The sequence below is a fragment of the Lycorma delicatula genome, chromosome 6 (assembly GCF_047948215.1).
Source record: "Lycorma delicatula isolate Av1 chromosome 6, ASM4794821v1, whole genome shotgun sequence".
NCBI classification, from domain to species: Eukaryota; Metazoa; Arthropoda; class Insecta; order Hemiptera; family Fulgoridae; genus Lycorma; species Lycorma delicatula.
This window is the reverse complement of record NC_134460.1, coordinates 79,133,554-79,157,779: the sequence shown is the minus strand read 5'-3', so window position 1 is coordinate 79,157,779 and position 24,226 is coordinate 79,133,554. Positions and strand designations below refer to the sequence as shown.

Genomic DNA, 24,226 nt, shown 5'->3' with positions numbered 1-24,226 from the left:
TTCATCACCTTCAATTAAAAAATTCATGTACTGCAGCAAAATCTTTTTCTTTGTGTGTGTCTATGGCATCCATTTGGCACAAAGTTTTTTATAAACAAATTTTTCAATCAGCATTTCAAAAATCAAAGATTGTGAAACATCACAGGCAACCGTGTCTAAAAATCAATCTGGCAAAGTGTGGTTTTCTCAAATTTTTTTCATTAACTTTTCAATCAAATCGTTTTTTATCATAAATGGCAGGCTGTTACATTCTTCATCATGAACGTTGGTTTGCCCTTCTCGAAATTAATGGCAGCACCACTATCTTACTTTAATGACACTCATAATATTTGGCTCCTTAATGTAAAAATTTACCTCTGAATTTCAGCTGCGAATTGTTTTTTGCCATCAAAAACTGGATTACTCCTTGTACTTCACACTTGGTGGAATATTTACTCATTATAATAAATGGATGAATATTAACAACTAATAACAAAATGAGTAAATTATTGTTACTAAAAGCTGACAACTAAATGAAATAACCAAGGTGTTCAAGTGCCATCTATTTATGTCGCATATACAGGTGGCAAATTAAAAATGTACTTTACTTTAAAAACATGCTTTGTATTTATTTATCTACCTAAGAAGAAGCAGTACATGATATGAAAGTGCTAGTTAAAAAAAAAATCTTAAAAAAATAACAAGTATAACTGATTAGTAATCTATTTATATTCTGCTGCTATGATCAGCACTATTATTTAAAAAAACAATAGTTCTGCATACATATAGAAAACAGTATCTAAATTGTGGATTAATATAAAATGCTTTGCTTAGTTCTGTTAATGAGGATGTAATTCATGAATGAAGAACTATCTCCATAAACTAAGTAGCCACTGTGCTGTTACAGTGCTTTCAATTACTTAAATTTAAATCATATGCTTCTCTGGTATTTATAAGCAGTTATACTATTTGTATTCATGTGATGACTGATTTTTTCCAAATGATAGATCGATGTATGGGTGAAAAGATTGTGTTTTATTGTAAAATTTCTAATGCTGAATGAATTTGGTTTTAAATTTGCAGAATAGTTTCTTTTCACTTTTATAAGATTATGCAGACAAATTTCAATTTTTTTAAAGAAAAGAAACTATTATTCAAGTCAAAGCAACTTACTATTATAAATTCATAAACACATACTCATTATTTTTACTCTAACCAGTATTTTATAAGTTTTCTGAAAATTATACTGTAACCAGAGTTTCATTTTGTACAGATTAAATGTACATACAAAAACAAATTTTTGGTATAGTAACAATTTTTTAGAGTTGCATTTAATGTTTTAAAACTTATGATGCAGAATAACAACAGATTTGGTATATTAAATAAAAATATGGGATAAAGATTTTATGTATTTATTCAACATAATAAAATAAACCTACATATTACCCTCAATTTAAAATACCACATCTGAATTTAATGGTGTTATTAATTATGCATACAATCACAGACTTTAAAAAGCAGTACATGTATGTAGGAAGTAAACCTTTGTTTACTAAAGACATATTATTTTGCACTCATTTTCTTTCAATATATAAATGTTAAATATATATAAAAGTTAAAATAATAAGAAGAGATTATCAGCAAACAAAAAAGTATTTAGCTCAATTATGTTAACAAGATCATACAATTATGAATCCTATTTATAAATGTTAAATTGTTAAATATAATTTCATATCTTACCAGTATCTCAAGCTGAGGTGTAGCTTCACGATCTATAGTCTGGATAGTCCTGATAATACCAGTATTAGGTTCAACAGATACAAGCTCCTGCTGACGTCCACCAACAAGGCGATAAGTAAAGGGGGCACCGTTTGGTGGTAAATCAGGATCAATGGCACTTAATGTCATAACACTAGTGTTAGGTGGTTCATTCTCAGTCACATAGCCGACTACATTTGGAGGATCAAACACTGGTCCATTGTCATTAATATCTGTAACAGTAATTTTAACCATAGTAGTACCGGTTTCTGGCGGTGTACCTGTGTCAATTGCACCAACAGTCAATGTGTATAGAGGAATTGTTTCACGATCTAGCTGTACTGTAGTTTCTATTTCACCACTCTGAGGATCTACTTTGAAAGCTTTTCCATTATTACCACCAATAATTGAATAACTGAACTGATTATTTTGCGGTCGCACATCTTTATCCTGAGCATGTACAGTCAATAATTTTGTTCCTAAAGGTGCACCTTCTGAAACCTCTGCTTCATAATATTTTTCGATGAATTCTGGAGGGTCATTTCCATCTTGTATTGATACAATAACTTGTGCTTCATCGGTATCATTCCCTCTGATTCCACCAGCATTTTTTGCCATTACTGTAAGTACAACACGATTCTGTGTTTCCCTATCCAGCCGACGAGAAACAGAAATAATTCCGGTGTCTGAAGTAACAGAAAATCCTCTATCATTGCTTGATCCCACAAATAAATAATATACCTTTCCATCATCTCCAGCATCTTGATCAGTTGCCTGAATCATACCTACACTAGTTCCTACTTCAGCAGATTCTGATACATCAAAATGAAAAACAGGTTGTAAGAAATGTGGATAAAATTCATTTACACCAGTTACATGAACTATTACTTTAGTAGATCCATACATTGGTGAATCTGGATTTACAGCCAATATATCAATAGTATAAGAGTTTCTTTCCTCGTAATCAAACTTTGCTTTTGAATAAATTGCACCAGTTTTTAATTCGATAAAAAACATATCTTTACCAGTTCCCCCAACAATTGAATATTGAATAATAGAATTCTTTGGTGAATCTATATCTTGAGCTTTAACATTGTAAACAAACGTCTTTGGTGGTGAATTTTCAGGAATATATGCTTCATACACAGACTGGTTGAATACTGGAGCATTATCATTAATATCTGTTAATGTAACTGTAAGCATAGCTTTGGTATGACGGGGTTCAAAACCCAAATCAGTCGCAGTAATGTTCAGTTTATACTCGTGGACTGTATCGTAATCCAGTCCATGAAGTATTGTAACAGCACCAGTGACAGGATTTACCATAAAATGTTTTTGATCATTTCCACTAGAGATTGAATAACGAATCATCCCATTCGGGCCTTCATCACCGTCAGCCGCATTAACTGTCACTATAGTTGATCCTACTGGTTCATTTTCTGGTACGATAACTTGGTAACTGATGGCTGTAAATAATGGGCTATATCTATTTTCACCAGTTACAACAAGTGTTACTGTCACTTGATCTTGTTGGGGTGGAACTCCATGATCGACTGCACGAATGATAAGTGAATATTGCTTGTTCAACTTTCCAGTGCCTTCTAAGGATTTTGTAACTGAAATCCAACCACTATTTTTACCAACAGTAAAAAGATCGCTACCATTTCCTCCAATCTTTACATATTCTATCTCAGCATTTATTCCAAAGTCCAATTCATCTTTGGCTTTAACACGCATTATTTGCTGTCCAGCTACTGCACTCTCTGGTACAGGAGAAAAATATTCTCTTTGTTCAAATTTAGGAGCATTATTATTAGCATCAACTATATTCACAGTTACAAGACATTCAGATGACATTGGTGGCTTACCGTTATCAGTAGCAAGAATAGTCAAAGAATACTGGTTTTCAGGAGATGAGTCGAGTGCAGTATATTTATAACGGAGACCTCTTTTTGAGAAAAGTTCTCCACTTGCAGGATCTACAGTAAATAGATCGGAAGGATGCTTGAGAGAATATGAGATTACAGAGTTTGGTCCCTGTTTATCCCTATCAGTAGCAACAACCTGGCCAACAAAAACAACATTTCTCTGTAGTTCTGGAAAATTAAAGCTGTAATAAGAATGTTCAAACTCAGGTGCATTGTCATTCTGGTCCTGAATTGTAATTGTTAAAGGTGTTTCTGCTCTCCATGAACCATCCACAGCTGCAACTTTTAACAAATATTCATCCTGAGTCTCTCTGTCTAATGGTCCAACAACTGTAACATTACCTGTAGTAGAATCTATAGAAAATTTCTTTCCTGGATTCTCTGTAAAGCTGTAAGTTGCATTGGCATTTTCTCCAATATCCAAATCAGCGCTAGTAACACGGATAACAAATGCACCAGGTTCTGCATTTTCTGTAACATTTACACTAAATAATCTTGTAAATCTTGGTGGATTATCATTTTTATCTAAAACAGTAACTAAAACTGTAGCTGTACCGGTCATCTGAGGAACACCTTGATCAATTGCCTCTACTGTCAGTGTGTAACTAGGGATTTCTTCTCTATCTAATTTAAAATTTGTAACTATTTCTCCTGTTTCTGGATCAAGTGAAAATGCACCTTCTCCATCATTACTCAATCGATATTTTACTTTACCATTGAGACCAGAATCAGCATCACGTGCGTGAACAGTTACAACATTTTGTGAAGGAGGTTCTTCTTCAAGCACCATAGGATTATATATGCTTGTTTCCATTACAGGAGCATTATCATTGGCATCTGTAACATTTATTAAAAGTTGAAGGACAGTACGTAAAGGAGGAACATCAGAATCTTTCGCTTCAACCCAAACTTCATACTGAGGTGCTGTTTCATAATCTAACCCACTGCCTGATACTAAAACTTCTCCTGTATTTGAATCCATTCTTAAAGCTTCACCAATATTTCCTCCGGCAATTGCAAATCTCACTCCGCCTACAGTACCTGGTTTTGGAGAAAAAGCACTAAGTTTTGTAATTACGCTTCCAGCGGCAACATCTTCTGGTAAAGTAAACCTTGTTTCTTTTGGTGATATAATAGTTGGGAAAAGATGCGCCGGCCATAACTTAACAACTAATGCAGCAACAGCTGTTTTAGGTTCATGTCCTCCATCCGTAGCTCTAATTTCCAACTGATACATAGTATCATCACCTCCATTACGATCTTCTAGACGAAGTTCTTCAGCTGCTTTAATAACACCAGTATCTTGATTGATAGTAAACTTTTTAGCATCTTCACCACCCAGAAAATATGTGATATGACTATTAATGCCATCATCTTCGTCAGCAGCTTTAGCTCCAAAGACAAATTGTCCTGTAAAAAAAAAAAAAAGGTTTAAAATATATTTAGAAATGAATGTAGATTACAGAAAATAAGTACATTTATAAAAAAACTCTTTCATACAACCAGGTTAAAGAACCAAAGAAAACAATCTAGTATGAAAAATAATCTCTTCTGAGTTGAATTAGATAAATACAAACATTATGAAAATGGTTGAGTAAAAATGATAATTTCTTAGAACTGAAAATGTTTTTTTTAGCAAAAAACTGATGTGTATGAACATCTAAATATAGAAATAATGGAACTTACATTAAATGTTATATCAATTATTAGAATAGAAAAGAATGAACATATTACACAAGTCATCATGAACTTCATAGAAAATTATAAACAAATATTTATCACACCTAACTTTTAGTGCAATATGTTTATTTATTACCTTACAATATAGAAGATTGACAGAGTAATGCCTACTCATATTAATTCCTTAGTAATGCTTGTAAGCTATCATTTGGTGTTGAATTTTAATAACAACTGCACCTTGTGTTCCTAGGATTCTTAGGATGTAATAGTTAAATGTCCACAGTACTACATAAATAAGAAAAGCAGCTACTGAAAAGTCCTGACTAAACAAAGATCAATCAGATATTCTAAAGCCTACTAAATTACAACTTTAATATATTAATCAACTACACTGAAATTACCAGTGCTAGAAAAAGAAAAACCCAAGATAAGATGCATTTATAACAAAATTTGGAAAAACAAAATCTTTATGTTAACCATCATAATTAAAAGATGTTTGAAGTGGGGGTGGATTTTAATCATAAGTTCAAGAATTCAATAATTTATTGGAAGAAAAATTTAAATTTTATTTGATGGTTAAGCACTTTCAATAAAAATTTATTCACCCATTTTTAATAATTTTTTTTTTACAGATCATTCAATAAAAACATAAAAGGAATTTCAATACGAGCACAAAATGTTCTACTTGTAAGTACTTTAATTCTACAATAACAAGTAATTATTATTTACAATTTACTAAGAATATACTGCAATCTTTCTTAACAATTATTCAATGACAGGAAAAAAAGAAATGATTTAATTTCAGATATTAACAATCCTAGTGAAAAAAGTAATTTAATAAAGTAATAGAAGCAGCACAAGATATGATTTTTTATTTTGATTATAGTGGAAGTAGTTGGAGTGGGATAATGCAGCCCATTGGCTGCATTATCCCACTTCTACATTACATACAATTTGCTAATTGTGTCCATAACAAAGAAATGGTGAAGCAATATTGTATTTGCTTCAAATATAATTGAATTAAATGTCATAGACATTGAAGAAGATTTCTTAGAAAATTTAAAGAACATTAGTTTACAGTGGTAAAAGAAAAAATATTTGAACTGATAGAAGTTATTAGATACTTTTGTTTTGCCTATAGCCAAATTTTTTAGATAAGAAAAGCGATTCTTCACAACCCTTGAAAATTAGCTTAACAATAATCATTATTATTGAACAAATAAAATAGAACATTACAACATATACGAGGAGTGATAAAAAATACGGTGAATGAATTTTTATAGCGGCAACTGCTGACGCTACATCCATATGCTGTAATTTGTGCAATAGCGTGATCAACTGAGACAGGCAGGGGCAAGTTGTAACACGTTCGAGCTTGCCAGTCAGCTGCCAGAGCCGCTAGAGTGAGGTTGTGTTTATCGTGTCTGTCGCGCAACATGGATTTTGAACAACGCATTAACATTAAGTTTTGTTTTAAGTTGCAAAAGAGTGCCAAAGAAGCTCACGAAATGTTAGAATCGATGTACGGCGATAATGTGGTAACTTTGAAGACTGTGTACAAGTGGTATGACCGATTTAAAAATGGAAATGAGTCTGTTGAAGACGAGCAGCATGCGGGACGTCCAGTAACCTCAAACACAGTTGAAAATGTGAAAAAGTGGAAACAATGCTTCGTTCAAACAGGCAAATGACTATTCGAGAGCTATTGGAAGACCTTAACATCTCGTACGGATCTGTCCAAAGCGAAACGACATACGAAGAAAGCAACCAGAAAAGTGGACCAATGGCTTCCTTTTTCACCACGACAACATGCCGTGTCACACCTCGCTTCTCATTCACGAGTTTTTGGCCGAAAAATGTGTTCCTGTCTGTCCACATCCACCATACTCACCGGATTTAGCACCATACGACTTTTGGCTCTTCCCAAAAATTAAAACTGTGCTTAAAGGAAAACGTTTTGACACCATTGCTGACATTGAGAGGTCCACGACCGAGCAGCTGAAAGCCCTTCTGAAAGACGCCTTCCAGAAATGCCTGCAGTCATGGAGTCAATGTTGGGATAAGTGCATTGCTAGCCAAGGACAGTACTTTGAAGAAGATTAAATCGAATTCTATGTAACCTTATTACTTTTTTTAATAAAAAATTATTCACCGTATTTTTTTATCACACCTCGTACTTCATCAAAATATATCTTTTCATCCACCCAAAATTCTATTTATTCAGAAAATTCTAGTAACTATTCTACAGAATAGCCTTGATTTTTGTAGAAAATTAATTCAAGAATTAACGAAAAACCTTAGTGTTACATAATTTAATTACATCTGATGTAGCTCATTTTATTCAATACAGTACGTTAACAAAAAGAACTACAAGCATTGATCTTTCAAACAACCTTATATTTTGCATCAACAATCACTTTTTTTGTGAAAAGTAGATCGTTTAGTATGAAATGATAATGTCTGGAATCACTGATAAACAAAAAAAAGTAATGGATGCAGCTCAGCAATATGCTTAAAGAGATTTCAGTTCGTTGAATTTCAGTACTTAAAGAAAAAGGATTATGAATTATAGCTCCAACAGGTTGGTGCTACACCATATGCTATAAGAAAGTCTACAGTATTTTATGAACAATTTTCTTACTTGTTTGATTTCTAGAAATGGAAATAATAGTTGCAATTAAGATCTCCAAAATTAATTTTGTGTGAATTCATTTTCTGGTGTCATTTAAAAGGAAAAATTCACGATAATAACCAAAAATTAACTAAACAATTGAAAAACATCAGGAAGAAAATCAACACTATAAATTATTAAAAGTTAGAATGTGCGTTTTGTAATTTAAAGAATAGAACTGAAAAATTTTGTCAACAAAATGTTTAATATATATTATTTTTAAATAGTGTGGTTAACAAATAAACTGCATTAATTAAAGTTTTTTGACACTCCTTTTTAAATCCCACACGATCCTATAATCAATACTACAAGATTGAGTAGTCATATTCTAATATATATTTATATATTAAATTTATATTATTTATAAATAAGAAAATTTATATTATTTACTTAATAATAATTCAGTAACTAAAACCAACTTAAACTAACTCAACTTTGAAATGCACAACGAAGAGTTTCAACTTGGTCAATAGGAGCCCGTTGAATTTTGAAAAGAAAAAGATCAAGATGTAGTTGGTGGTTTGATAGATGATGAAAAGACTGGTGCATTCACTTATTTTACCTATTCTTGATTGGAGACAAATATTTGAAGTTTATAAAAAAGTTGTAGATAAAACAAATATGAAATGTTATAAAAATAATATTAAAGAACTTTAAAAGTAAAATATAATGAAAATTCCCAAATGAAGGAAATTAATAAAAAGCAAACCTACTACATATTATTAGAATACATCACAAACAATACAAATGAAAACATAAACAATTAATAAATTTAAAAGTTAGGCAGCAATAAAAATTATTTGATAAATATTTACCAGGTTGGGTATGATCTGGAATATGAATAGTATATCGTGTATTCAGAAACTGTGGAGCATTGTCATTTTCATCGGTAACAGTAATAGTAAGGTTAACTGCAGTAGCTCTTGGCTCAGTAATGCTACAATCTTGGGCAACTAGTGTTAAGTAATAAACAGCAACTTCTTCTCTATCAAGTGGCACTGTAGTTGTGATAGCTCCTGTATCTCCATCTACTATAAACCTTTCCACATTTTCACCAAGAAGACTGTATCTGAAAGATGATAACATAAAAATTATTCAAACTTTATTATCACAAAAGATTTGAATAATAAAGGTAAACAAATTAAATTAAATTTTTTAATTTATATAAACTTGAGATAAATTATTTTTAAAAAAATGTCCATAATAGTCAACAATTTAATGAAATAATTTTTAAATTAAATACAGTATTTCAAGGACATATAAAATTAACATGTAAGATCACATATATAATACTTAACAGCTGTAGGATTATTTGTTACACGAATATTGGATAATATATAAAAAAATACAGTAGCGTGCAAATTAATTCGAACACAGATGTTATTTAATAAAAAGTAACTTTATTTAGAATAAAAAAAAATCATACCTGCACAATTTGTGAATATCTAGTAATAATTAATATATTCTCCTTTATTCTTAATTACTTCACATACACAATTTGTCATAGATTCAAAAAGTGACTACACATTTTTTTTTATTTCTTCATCATGAAACCACACAGATATTATTGCTTTAATGAGTCAATTTTTTTGGTACAGTTCATTTGTGAGGATGATTTTTTGATAACTGCCAAAGATTTTCAATTGAATTTATGTCTGGGGAGTTGTCTGGCCACAGAAGCACTTTAATGTGAATGTTTAACTGATTGCTGGGTATGAGCCGGTAATGCATTTTCATCTGATGTTTTTCTAACATATGAAACCCTTTGCCCCTGAACATAAAAATGTGACTCATTAGAGAACATAACATTTTTCTAGTTTTCTTTGGCCCACAAGAACCTTTTTTTTTCACATTGCTGGTGTTAAAAGCTGTTTTTTAGCTGGCCAACCAGCTTTCTATACAGCTGCAAGTCAGTTCTAACAGCTGTCATGTTAAATCTGTTCCAATGGCTGCTAATTCTCCATTTGAATCTAAGCAGATAGTTTTAGATCAAGTTTACTTTTACTCACTAACAAGTGATCATGTGTTGGAGTAGTCTTTCTTTTACAGTCATATTTGGTGGAGGTGAAAAGGAATCAGTTTCTTTACATTGTTTTAAAATAACATTTACTGTCCCTAATCCAACACCATACTTAGAAGCTATCTGTCATTGTGTCATATTGGTATGCTCAGAAAGAAAAACAATTTTCAAATGCTTTCTTGGAGTTACATCCATTATTATATATTCAAGATAAACAGAAAAAAAAAGATTTTATAATAAACAATAAAATAAATTTTCACAAAACACTTTTTATAATGTGAAAATTGCTAAATAACAAAAGAATAATAACCTCACATTGCACAAGATAAGTTAAAGAATGGGTATGGTTAACATACCCACAGCATAGAAATAAACAACAAAATCCCTACGTTTGGATTAATTTACACACTACTGTACATAATTTCTGGTCATCACTCATTCGACCAGTTATGAATTTTAATCAATAAAATAATGCATAATTTACTTTAATTAATATTTTATCCAAAGATTATAATAAAAATGAAAAAAAAAATTGTTACTGTAGACTTTACATAAATATTCAAGGTATAATTACTACTAGTCTGTATTAGGTTGTATTAACGTGTAGTAACTACTTATATGCCAACACAAATTATCACTTCCAACTATAACAGGAGAAACAAGTTACTGATAACTCTCTTCGATGGCTTTAAAACAAATAGCAAAAAATTAATAAAAAACTAATTTTTCATTTAATGTTTTCATCCTTTTTGCTTGTTTCTATATATTAACACAAAAAACCTAGCCAAAGAAGTATTCACACTGAACACTAAAGTAATAAAAATAAATCAATTAACAATCACATAGTTGATAACTACACATTGATGGGAAAATTTTGGTAGCATTTTCATTCAATTTAAAGGATGAAAACTGATCAAATATTATAGGCAACATGTTCAAAATACAATTAACATTAGATTACTGGAAAATTATTCCAATTTTTTATTTGTTATTAAGAGATTTAATAAACATTTACAAACTAACAAAATTTTAATGAATTAAAATATTTGAAATAGATTTTAAGAAAAAAAAAACTGTTCTGTACCCAAAATGTTACAGCAGATTAATTCATGAAAAACTTACTGAAGAAATAATAATAAACATGTCGTCTTAATAAATAGTACAGAAAATTGAATCCTTTTAGCAGAATAAGAATATTTTATTAAAAATTATTTTTTTTATTATGTAATACTTTTCATTTGTTAATTATGTTCTTTCATAAAGGTCTTTGTTTCAATCAGGATGTTTTTTTTTTTTTTTTTAAATTATTAAAGCTTATTTTATAACATTGAAGATATAATGACTGAGATAGTAAACATACATCTGTATACTTGTAAAATCATAAAATATGTTTTCAATCATTATATACATACTTATAATAAATATGTCTTCATGAAGCAAAAATTCCCATAAAAGTATTTAATGTAGACAACAAATAAAAAGCAATAAGTAATAAAAGCGTTCATTTTTAATAAAATATTTTATTTATAATTTCCAATTGATGAACACTATTCATGAAATCTCAGAATCTTTTTATCCATTTATCTATAAATAACAAGCACCTTCACTTCACAACTTTAAAAGTTGCAAACACCAATCACAATTATGTTTGTTAGGTTGAATACCACTTTTATACAATTACTTGCTGGTTCGACTATCTTCCACGTTCCAACTTGCCTAGGCAAGGAGCTGCACCACCTGGAGCTTCAATTACTGGATTAATATAACCTGTAGTATCTATTTATTTCTTCAGTTGAAGAAATATCCATAGGAATTTATTTAAGTTTATTTTTCAGATAGGCTGTGAAAGTTTTTAATGTTTTAAATTCCTGCTAACAATTTGACTATTTTAGAAAAAATATCAAATATGAATACCATACATAGTCTATTTCTATATGCCATCCTGAATTTATATAATCGATTAACAATCAGAATCAGAATGTTACCTCATCAAGAATTACAATTTATGCAATAGAATTAATATAGAACAGAATTACAGGCAAATACTATTAAACAGTAAAAGAATTTTAGAAACCGGTTCAGTGCTTTCTTACTTACATCATATAAACATAAATACTAATTAAATCTTTTACACGGCAGTACAGATTAATAATACTTTTAATAATGCTGTAATATTTTTATTTAAAAAATACGGCATGAGCTATAATACAAAAAAATCAAGATTACCACTATGAATTTTTTATAGTTTATTACCTAAGCACTTTTGATTCTACAAACAGAAATAAAATATGTAATTCAATAAGTACGACAGTATAATAAGTCTGTGTGCTTAATTTCTCAGGGAATATGTGAGAATAGTGTTTGATTAACTCTATTTCAATGTGTTATACCTCATGTAGAAGTAATCTAAATATTATAAAATACCAAACTGACTTTTAAAATGATTGATTACAAAAATATAGTCTTTATTCTAATATTCAACTAATAAAGGCAAATTTGTCAATTAAATAAAATGCATTAAGGGCAGTCAGTTTTAGAAAAAATGTATGATTATAAGTTCAAGTAAGTCCCTTTGTTTATTCAACTAGCAGCAAATTCATGACCTTCGTGTTGTCATACATTGACTACTCATGAGTTCAAATTAAATTGTGATGATAAAAAAATTTGTAACATTTGGCAGAGGGAACAGATGCATTCTGGTATCTCAAATTTTAGAAAATAAGTAACGAGTTTAACATTAATAACCATCAAAATTAATATTAACTTTTATTAAAAATAAAGCATGATAAAAGAACACCAACCAAGAGAAGTTTAAATTAATACACATTATGAAAAGGCAATTTGCATTACTAACATGAAAAGATTTTTAAAATGAAACTAGCAGACCCAGCAATACTTTGCTATTGCTAGATTTGTGTGTATATAAATGAACACAATTGAAAGTTTGATAAAACATTTAAAAAGTGAACATTACAGAACTTCACAAAATTTAATCTATCACTTTACAAAGGTCAGAATGTAAATAAATCCAATTGGCAGAACAACAGCACTACCTAACGAATTTAATTCAAACCTCTCTTTAAACATAGTAGTTGCTGGAAAATAAATTTTTAATGAAAATAAATATGGCTGCAAAATCTTCACAATTAGTACTGAACATTGAGAAACTTACAAAACATATGGAACTTCACAAAATTTAACCTTTCACTTTAAAACTCAGAATGTAAATAAATCCAGTTGTCTAAACAGCACTACCTATCGGATTTAATTCAAACTGCTCTCTAAACACAGTAGTTTGTTCAAAATACCCCTAACATTCTTTCTACTAGTCAGATGGAGGCTTTAAATATGTTTACACCTTCTCCGGACAACGCGGACCATTAAATGGTCCCAGCGCCATCTACCGGGTCGATATTTTGCAGAGGTATTTCTTTCCATGCAACACATATTCTGAATATGAGCCAAATCAGACCATAATACAATAGAATATAGCCAAACAGAATTTTAATTAATGAAATATTTGGATTTTACAAAGGAGGCACACGGTTCAAATCGGGCTACATCTCCTTTTTTTTGTTTTATTAAAATTATTAACATCTGATTGTAAAAAAAATTACAATAAATAATAATTCAATAATAACAATAAAAAAAGAATATGAAAAAAATCAGAAGTTATTAAGGAAATAAAATTTTATGTACTTTTAAAAATGCGTATATGTAATTTAATAGGCATTATTACATATGTGTATATGTAACAGATTTGATGAAACATCTGATTATTTTATATTAATTGAAAATTATAATTTACAATCGTATTATTTTGTAATTTTATTTTAATTTCTGTTTAATTTTATTTAATTATTCTGGAATTTCTGTTTTTTATTTTATCTACATTAGAGTTAACTACAGAGTGCCTGAAGATAGACCCTCACAAGAACAACATATACAATACGGCATACATGTCCTACGTTTAATAAATTGCCAAAATTTCTTATCTTTTAGTTCATTACTCCTATCATAGTCGGACAATATTCTCCTTAAGTCGGAGAAGATCATCATTTCGTTTATTTGTTTTTTGTTGCCTATCATTTAATCGCTCTTTGGTTTAATATTATTCTTCTGATCTTAATGTGAACACGTTCTCTAGTTTTCAAATTTTCTCTCTCTTTATATTCATCATCCTCCCTTAACCTTTTTATTCATTCCTTGGTCTTAGTGTTACTTCCTCTTTATATTTACCATCTTCTCTTAATAATTTTATTCTTTCTTTGTTTGTAACATTTTCTTTCTGTTTATTTTTTATTTTTTTTTGGTTTGCAACACTTTCTTCTTTTTATTCTTTCTTCATTTTAACATTTTCTGATCTAGTAATACGAGTAATAAAGGGACTTTTACTCTATCCTAATATTTCATGTAAGATTGTTGAATTAATAATTGTATAAATATTTGATGTTAATAAAAACTAATATTTCAGCAGTTGTATAACTGTCCATTTTATTAAATAATTGGAGGAATATATTTCACTTTGAAATGAAATAAGTTTAAATGAAGTGCAGTAAAAAATGTGTATATGTAATTTAATAGGTGTACAAGGAAGTTATGTAGTTCCACATTAGATTTTTATATATATAGAAGATGAAAATAAAACAATGCAAAAACCTTGATTAAACATATAAGAAAACTAAATGTGAATGTGATTAAATGTGAAAACTAAAATGAATATTATCTGATCTTGTTTTTAATAAAATACTGATCCACTTAATAAATAGTCTTCCCATCGGTCTGTTTATAATTTTCTTTTACAAAGCCAATATTGAGATATCTGAAATAGTATTAATAAAATTTAAAAAAAAAAAATGTTATCTTAAGTGACAAAAGTTGAATACTATACTAGTTTGATATTTATTGTTGATGAAAGAAATCTTTACTTAAAATGTATGTCACTGTTTAAATATACTACAGGCAAATAAAAAGAAAGTATACCTTGTTTTCAGGCTCTGATAGACCACATAACAACAGTGTTAAACTAATAAACTAACTGCTTAATTAAAATATAGTAATTTAACTTTACTTGAAGTTAAATCACAATATTTTTTATAAATATTGTAATTTAATAATAATATTTTTTAATTTAAATATTTCTTTATAAATATAAATACAGAGGACTACAGTCATTATATAACAATATGGTTGTGATAGTAAGGGCTAAATTTGGGCATGTGAGAGAATTACCCATACGTTTTTTGTATTAAATTTATAAATTCTGTAAAAACATTGAGATTCATTGAGATAAATAATAATAATATGGTATAAAAATTCAAGCTGATCAGATGAATTGGTTGTGTCTAGGAATTATTAAATAGCCAGTTGGTCACACACATACAAATGTAAAGTGAACTCATATTTTTGGTATGCAATAAACAAGTTATCATTTTTGTATGTAGTTTTGCTAGTATACAGTCATAATTTATTAAAAGTGACATCTGAACATGTACTTTTCATTAGCAAAACATATGTGAAATTTTTTTTATTGCATTATCCACATAACAAAAACAGACAGCACATAAAGTGAGTTTTATAAGATTAAAACCTAATGATGCTGTGTTATCTAAAGCGTGATGTTGGTCCAATTTAAACTGTTGTATTACATATTCTATTTCTTTTTAACAGATATGGTAGATGATTTTGTAAATTTTTCTCAATAAATATGTGCTGTGAACTATCATAAAGTAACTAATTGGATAGGATTTAGGCTGACAACTTAAAAAAATAAATGTACAACTAACAAAGCACTAATAAAATGTCAAAGAAAAACCTACACTATATCAATATTAACTGGTACTGAACATATTAATGAGAGTCAATAAATGTCACAACAATCTACAGTGTTAATAACTGAATGTTGTATATAGTCAGTTCTAAGATTTAAATTGATATATTACAGTAACGTATTAACAAACTGAATTTGGACTAAGGGTGAGAAAATGCAGTATGTGAAACCATATCATACACAAGATATTCATTAATGACACATTTATCTTAAAAAAAAATTCACTCTAAGTAAATATGTAGGCCTGTCTGATTCACATCAGTACATAATTAAACATTATATAAATCATGCTAGGAAAGAATAAGTTTTTATTCTGCGAGTAAAATAAGTAAATCCTCAGGAATTTTACTAGAAATATAAAAAAACCATGGGAAAACATCAATCAGAGTAGCATAAAAGTAAGAAAAAAGTAAATTACAGATCATAATATTACATAAAAATAATAATTGTATAAAGATAATAATAAAAAAAAAAAAAAAAAAAAACTAACAAAGTTCGAGTTCTTAAAAAAAAAAATAGAATATTGTTTTAATAAAAAAAAAGGTTTAATCTAATATTAAATAAATTGTTTATAATTGTTTTGTGCAGTTAGGTAATAAAACATGAAAATAATTATGTTGTCTGGTTGAGACAATGTTTTTTTTAAAGAAAAATAAATCTTATTTTATTTGTCTTGATCCTGATTCAATGAGGATGTTATAATTTAACAATAAACAAGTTTTGTTTATTTAAACAAAATAATTTCACATTATTTTTTGGACAGTTTTTCAGTTCATTTCTAGGCAAATATTCTTGGACTGTAACTCCATGAGCTGTTTAATAACCGAACTCCAAAGATAATTGTAACATCAGTAAATGATACAATATTAGATAAGAAATGTCTTGAAAAATCTTCTTTACAATTTTTTTTCTTAATACTATTAAACAAAAATTCTAAGACACATATTAACCTGAGTTATGTTCAAATAATTTTCAGCTTGTAAAACTTTTCTGGATACTTACGTATTAACGCCACCGCAGCTACAGCTTTATTTAAAATTGAGTATTTATTTTATTGAGTCTCTTTATTAATTTTAAGAAATGGTTATTTATATTTATTTATTTTATAAATATAATTTAACTAAACTTAACCTACGCTCGCTAACCTTGACTAATTAACACCGTAACTTTTTGAGTATTTATTAATTTAAGTAATTGTTATTTAAATAATAAATAATTGCAATAATTACTGAATTTATTAAATAAATACTCAAAAAATTACGGTGTTAATTAATCAAGGTTAGCGAGCATAGGTTAAGTTTGGTTAAATTATATTTATAAAATAAGTAAAAATAACCATTTATTAAAATTAATAAAGAGACTGTTTTGAATCTATGTTAAAACTCTATATCGGCCCATTTTCCACCGAAATCCGATTGACTACTTTGTTTTTAAATAAAGCTGCAGCTGCGGTGGCATTAATACGTAAGTACCATTTTCTGTTAACCAAAGTAATCTGTCATCTCTTATAGGTTATGTATCAACTCAAAAATATATATTTTTCTAGAAGTAAGAATGTTTCTGAAATTTTGAAATACAGTTATGCATTAACACAACTTAATTAGAATCATTATTTATTTATGAGATAGATCATAAAAATTACAATAAAAAAAGCACATAAATTAACTGATGAATAGTTATATAGTACTCTCTACATATCAAAACACTATAAATCAGTATTCCAGTCATAGAGTTAGTTAATAAGGTAATATTAATAATTTTACTAAGAAATGTATAAAAAAAATTATATTCATATCTACCTTATTTTTGCATTAAGTCCTGCATCCTTATCGACTGCTTGAGCTTGGAGAATTGATGAGCCTGGTGGTAAATTCTCAGCAATAGATACAGAATAAATCTGACGCTCAAATTCAGGACTATGGTCATTAACATCTTGCACAATCACATGAACTGTTCCAGAACCAGTCAGTGGCGGAGTACCTGTAACAAAATTTACACTTAATCAAAATGTGGAAAATATACAAAAATAAAACTGAAATTATTCAATGAGAAAGCCAGATTAATATAGGGCAGATTCTACCAAATTAACCACATTAATCTGGTAAAATATTATATATATATATATATATATATATATATATATATATATATATATGTGTGTGTGTGTGTGTAATGTGATTGAGATTACTCTACCGAGACATTATTATAAAAACTGAGGGGTCAATCTATTTGATGATCCAAGGATGGTTGCTTGACCAATTCAAAAAAAATTGAAACTTACCCACTTATTTCCTACATGTCCCAGGACCTTTAACTATTTTTTTAAAAATTTTTATTTAAGCAGTTTACTTGTAGCAGCCATTTTTGTTACGGTGTGCACGCCTATTTTTGTGATTGTAAGGGTTTACAGAAAGACTCCCAACTAAAAAACTATTGATCCTGGAAGGATGAAAGAAAAAGCAATTTATTCATATTTTCTCAAGGTAAAAATGGTCCAGTGGTTTACTTAGCTCTCTTTTCTTTCTATGACAGTATTAACAATACTTTTTATGTATTATATTACCAATACAATTGAACATGAAAAATTGTGAAATTCACTTTTGGTAATTTTTTTCAAGAGGCAGGGGTGGCATACACAGTTTGAATTACTATTTTATATGTAGGTATATATTAGTAGTTTAACCATAAATAATATTAATGGTGATATACTTACTGCTAAATATTTATGAATCTTTGAAAACTAATTTAAAAAAAATAAATTTAAATTTTGGCTTCAAATAACTCTGATGGGGTCGGTGATAAAAATCTCAAATTTTCACAACTTATAGTGTTCTTGTAGATGTTTATGGCAAATAAAAAAGTTTCTTGTGTATTTTACTAATAAAAAAGTTATAACCTCTCAAAAATCATGAAAAGCCTGTTAAAAGTGATACCATTTTGAGTCACTAAATAAGTGGTCCAAGGGGGGGGGGGGTTTCTTGTCTTCTTTGCACTTTAATATTTTTATGCTTAGTATTACAGTTGAAATAGACTTGTTAGAACCATTCAACTGCAGTGTTAATGTTATAACAGGCGCTTGAAGTCATTTCCAGTTGTCAGGAAAATTCATGTTGAAACATGCTCATTTATGCTTGTTGCATCATTTAGCTTTTGCAGTTAATGTCAGTCTGACATTAGTCAGTGACCTGTTCACATCTCTACAGAGTGTTGTCAAATTTCATCCTGTGGAAGTGTTTATTAAATAAATACGTTTTACTTAATAATATTATATTTGCAAATTTTAAAATCAGTTAAATTTTAAAATTATTTTCAAGTAATTTCACATAAAATAATGGAAGAACAATGTTCCATAGGAATTTATGTGAATGAAGAGTCATAAAACAGTGTATGGTACAGTGCCAAAAGAAGTCATTAAAATTTGTGAATTTAGAGATGAAAACCAACTTATTTTTTACGTGTTAATTCAGATGTCACTAGTGTTTGTAAATATCATGAAAAATCGTTTTTGTTAAAATTCAGTCACCTGTATGGATAGTTCTCTTGTGACCCTTTGAGAACTCAAAAAAAATCAGTTAAGAAAAACTTATGACAAATAATATTAGCGCATGCTCTTAAAGAACACATTTTCCCAAATTTAAATTTAGTTCCTGGAAAGTCTCCTTGTGTTACCCATTTCAAAAGTATTTTCTTTCAGCAGAACAAAGAACTATATGAATGTGAAGACCAAGAGACATTACCCCACATTACAATATTGCAGGCAAGCCTGCAAAGGCCATTAAACAGTCACATACTAAACGATGAAATGTATTTATTTTGTAATCACAAGCTGACAAACATCAAGTATTTTTTTATTAAATCAGATGAGATAGCTAAGATTTCAGAAAGTCTAAAAAACATTTTGTTTTTTAGACTGTTACGAAACAGTTGTTGGTGCTGGAGGCTACCACAATGCCAGAAGGCATTGTAAGATGTTACTTTACTTCAGACTACAAGAACTATGAAGACCGTCCTGCGTCAAGTATTGTACCACTTTCACTGAAGGAAAAAGACTCTAATGCTTGTGTGTATGATGATCAGTGGTGGATAGAAGTGGTAGTTATTAGCCCCAAAAATGTTAATGTGCAGGTATATATTTTCCAGCCAGCTGGACCACATACATAATTTCAAAAGTCTCAACAAGACAAAGTGTGGGTATCAATCTGCAAATTCATGAGAAAGTTGACATCACTTCAGCTAACTACAGTGACGGGTCGTTCTCACACAATTTCAAGAGAATTATCAGAAGAGATATCACATCTGCTGGTTAAGCACACTAAATAATAAACTATCATTGCTACAAAGCAGGCTATTTCATTGAAAAATAATTCAAATTTTGCTACAATTTATTTTTTCTTCAATAGCGTTTACAAAAATAAACCAATATAATAATAAAAACGAATTCTTGCAAAAAATATGTAGGCTACTCATTGAAATCTCAGTTTGGATAAGTTTTCAAGCATTTTTGAATCAAAATTGTATTAGGGTTACTGGTATTGGGAAACTGATCATAAAATTATGATCTATCATTAATAATTTAAAAAAAAAAACTATCTTAAAAATATTGAAAACATCAACTTCAACAACATAGGGGCTAAATAAAAAAAAAACTGTAAAGTTTAAAGAAGACAAGAAACACTCTTGGAGCACTTATTTGCGGTATCGCTTTTAACGATTTTTGATAGGTTATAACTTTTTTTATTAGTATAATACACAAGAAACTATTTTATTTGCCACAAACGTTTACAAAAACACTAAGTTGTGAAAATTTAAGATTTTGATCACCATCCCCATCAGAGTTATTTGATGCCAAAATTAAATTTTTTTTAAAAATTCATAAAAATTGAAAAGTATATCACCATTAATATTATTAGGTAAAACTACTAACATATACCTACGTTAAAAAAAAAAATTCAAACTGTGTGCCATCCATGCCTCTTGAAAAAAATTACCTAAAGTGAATTTCACAGTTTTTCATGTTCAACTTTACTGGTAGTTTTCTCATAGAAAGAAGAGGTAGGTAAATAAACCATATACCAATCTTTTATTCCAACACGATAATTTAACACTACTATCCAAATTTCGTTAACGGATTCTAAATTCAATTTTCGTAATCGATAGTCGCGCAATTTCTACAAATCACTTTTTTTATTTTCTTTTGTTTAACATCTGGAACCACCGTTACGTATTGCTTCAGAGGATGAAATGTATTAGCGCAGACTTGTACAGTATCAGGTCACCATTTCTGAAATGTGTCGTTAATTGAAACCCAATCACCAAAGAACACCGGCATTCACGATCTAGTATTCAAATCCGTAGAAAGTAACTGCCTTTAGGATTTGAACGCTGGAATTGTCGACTTCGAAACCAACTGATATGCGAAGATGCGTTCACCACTTGACCAGCCAAGTGGGTTTCTTTTGGTTCTTTGTAAAATAAACATCCCTACCATCACATTATATTCGCGCAAGCGTATAATGGTTTTGGTTAGTTCCCAATCACTCATTTTGTAGCGCTGGAATAGGCTCCAAAATTGAATACTTAATTGTATTTTACGCCATAAGGATTCGCTATCCAGCTACATAGAGGTCACTTCTTTTTCCTGTTTAGCCTCCGGTAACTACCGTTTTGATAATTCTTCAGAGGATGAATGAGGATGATATGTATGAGTGTAAATGAAGTGTTAGTCTTGTACATTCTCAGTTCGACCATTCCTGAGATGTCACTAGAGGTCACTAGATTTATCTTACCGTCGCCTAAATAAAATATAAATATAAAATTAGCTATATAAGCAAGGGGAGTAGTTATCGTTAAAATGTCAAATAGCTTTTACACGAAATAATAAATTTATAAATCTCATTTTTGAGGGAATGAGATTTTATAAAATTTTTGAAAAGAAGAGGCGCAGCACGATAACAAAGATAATTATAATGGCAGTTATATATTTTTCCGTTGACAAACGTTTAAGATATTTGATGTTTCTCGTATATGATAATTTTAATTTTTATGCGTTTGAAAACCGATAATACTTCTTTTAATTTAATTACAGATTGAAGCATTAAACTTCGTCATTTTTATTACTTATAAGACGTCGCGATTGTTTGTGGTTTTTACATGAACACTATCTAGTATCACAAAATTAAATCTTTCGTTTGTTCTCAGTTAATTAAATACAACTTAATTCTGTAGATATTGTAGTGTGGCTGATGACTATCTTGTGTTTTCAATTAGGTAGGTGCAGTTTTGTATAAGTTACTGTTATTCCTTGTTTTTTTTTTGTATGATTTTGATACATTAAAGTTTCTAATGAGCTTTAAATACTGTAAACATGCTATATGGTACCACGAAGATATTATGTATAAATAAACCACAAAAAAGTTTTATGTAGTGGTGAACAATTATTTAATTTTTGTTCATGCACTATTATATGTTTGATAAACTCCACATCTCTGACATTTTAGTTGAAGATTGACAGCATAAATTTCAGTAGTCAGTTTTGAATTATTATGAATATTATCGTATGATTACAAACCTATCATATTTATCTTATTTTAATGCTTTTTAAACTCATACTATAATGAGGCTTTTATTTTCAATTAATATTGATTTTGTTGTTGCTTTTCAATTAATAGTGCTGTTGTTTTCCACCTTGTCTCACCTGAGTTGTTGGCATTTTTTTTTAATCAAGATTAGCTAGTGTGATATTATCATAAAGCAAGGTTTTTTAAATATAAAATATCTATTAAATGTTCTTATAAAAATCACTAAATACGTCAATAGTTTGTAATTACAGTGTACATTAGTTTTTAATTAATTTTGTGTTGTAGGGTCTCATTTGGTCAGTTATTAAATATTTATGAATGTGATTATAATTGGTTTTTTTTCCACATATAATTTAGTTATTTCAAAATTTAAGTGTGATCATTAATATCTAAATGACATGAAACATTTCATACATTTACTACAGTATTATACAGTTACAGAGTTTCTGTGGTGTTATTTCAAGAATTACTAAAAAAAATATTAAAAAAAAATTCCTACTTTAATGTCTGTTTCATCTTGAGTGTCACAGGTAATAGTTAGGTACCATTCCCTTAATTTTGCCTATCTTTGGTATTCTTTTATGATAATGTGATTAATTATATTGTAATTCTAAGAGAATAATATTAATATTCATTCTAATCCTCTAAATTAACAAAAATTAAAATATTGTGACATTAAATAGTTATTTTTCAAGATGTGATATATAGATTGGAAAAGGTCTCTTCTCCAGACCTCCAAATTAAAAATATTAGGTTATTACAATACTCATTCTTTTACAAAATATACCTCCATTTAAGAAAAAAATTTAAAATCATAATGTTGCCCAAGAAAGACATGTTACCTATTGAGGACTTCTAGCATGCTTTATTTAATAGTTGAAATACTTTCTTTTTCAATTCAATCATATCTTTTTCAAACTGACATGTTTCTTTGGATCTGTAAAAGTTTTATAGTACTGAAAGTTTGAGTCCTGATAATGAAGTAGGTGATCTATGATCTATTCATTTACAAAACTTTTAATTCCATGCAATTAAAAATATTTTTTCAAAACACATTTTTTTCTGGGACATGTATAAAAACTTCAGCGTGGTTACAAATCACTTGCTATCCCCAGGCCTTGAATTCGTTGAAATTAATTAATATTTCCTTGACATGCCATTCATCTGGAAAACTTCTATTTTTGGAAGCAAGTAAGAAGTTAATGGCTTTGATGTGGTCTGGGCTGTTCTTTATTTCCAAAATCTTCAACTATAAAAATCTGATGGATCTTTTAACATGTTGATTAATGTTTAAAGGAACTATCAATTGTTGAAATTTCTACTTACAGAGTTAAACTTTTGCAATACTCACATTGCAGTATTTTGTTCTTAGTGCGTGAATCAATATAAAAATGGACTTGTCAGATCATTGTTTGATGCCTGTAGGTGTGAATCCTATAGATTGATATTTATAAAATTAAATATGTTAACGTATCCTTGTCCTTTTATTTATGAATGAGCGAGCTTTGCTAAAAGAATAGTCATATATTCTTAAAAAATAACAATACCTCTCGCAAACCAGACAAAAGAACTGTTTTCATTCAACTTAATACAGTATTTTAGTTTAGAAGAAAGAGTCTTAATATGATTTCGTTGCCTTTTTAATAATTCATCAAACCATTTAAGAGATCTTCCCACCATTTATTTAATTAATACACAATTAAAAGATTTGCTTTTACTGAAACAATATTACTCTTTCAATGAAATTTTAAGTAATACAAATTAGAGAATTAAAAAAAATAT

The 24,226-nt window shown here is 28.9% G+C and overlaps 1 protein-coding gene across 1 annotated transcript in view; it reads right to left on the bottom strand.

Moving 5' to 3' along the window:
- ft (cadherin-related tumor suppressor fat) overlaps positions 1-24,226 on the bottom strand; it is an 817,460-nt gene that overhangs the window by 43,292 nt on the left and 749,942 nt on the right. The window contains exons 9-11 of the mRNA XM_075367925.1: positions 17,666-17,846; positions 8,832-9,085; positions 1,720-5,075 (exon numbers count right to left, since the gene is read on the bottom strand). Of these exons, the coding sequence (XP_075224040.1) occupies positions 1,720-5,075; positions 8,832-9,085; positions 17,666-17,846 (3,791 nt within the window). The remainder of the gene's footprint in view (positions 1-1,719; positions 5,076-8,831; positions 9,086-17,665; positions 17,847-24,226) is intronic.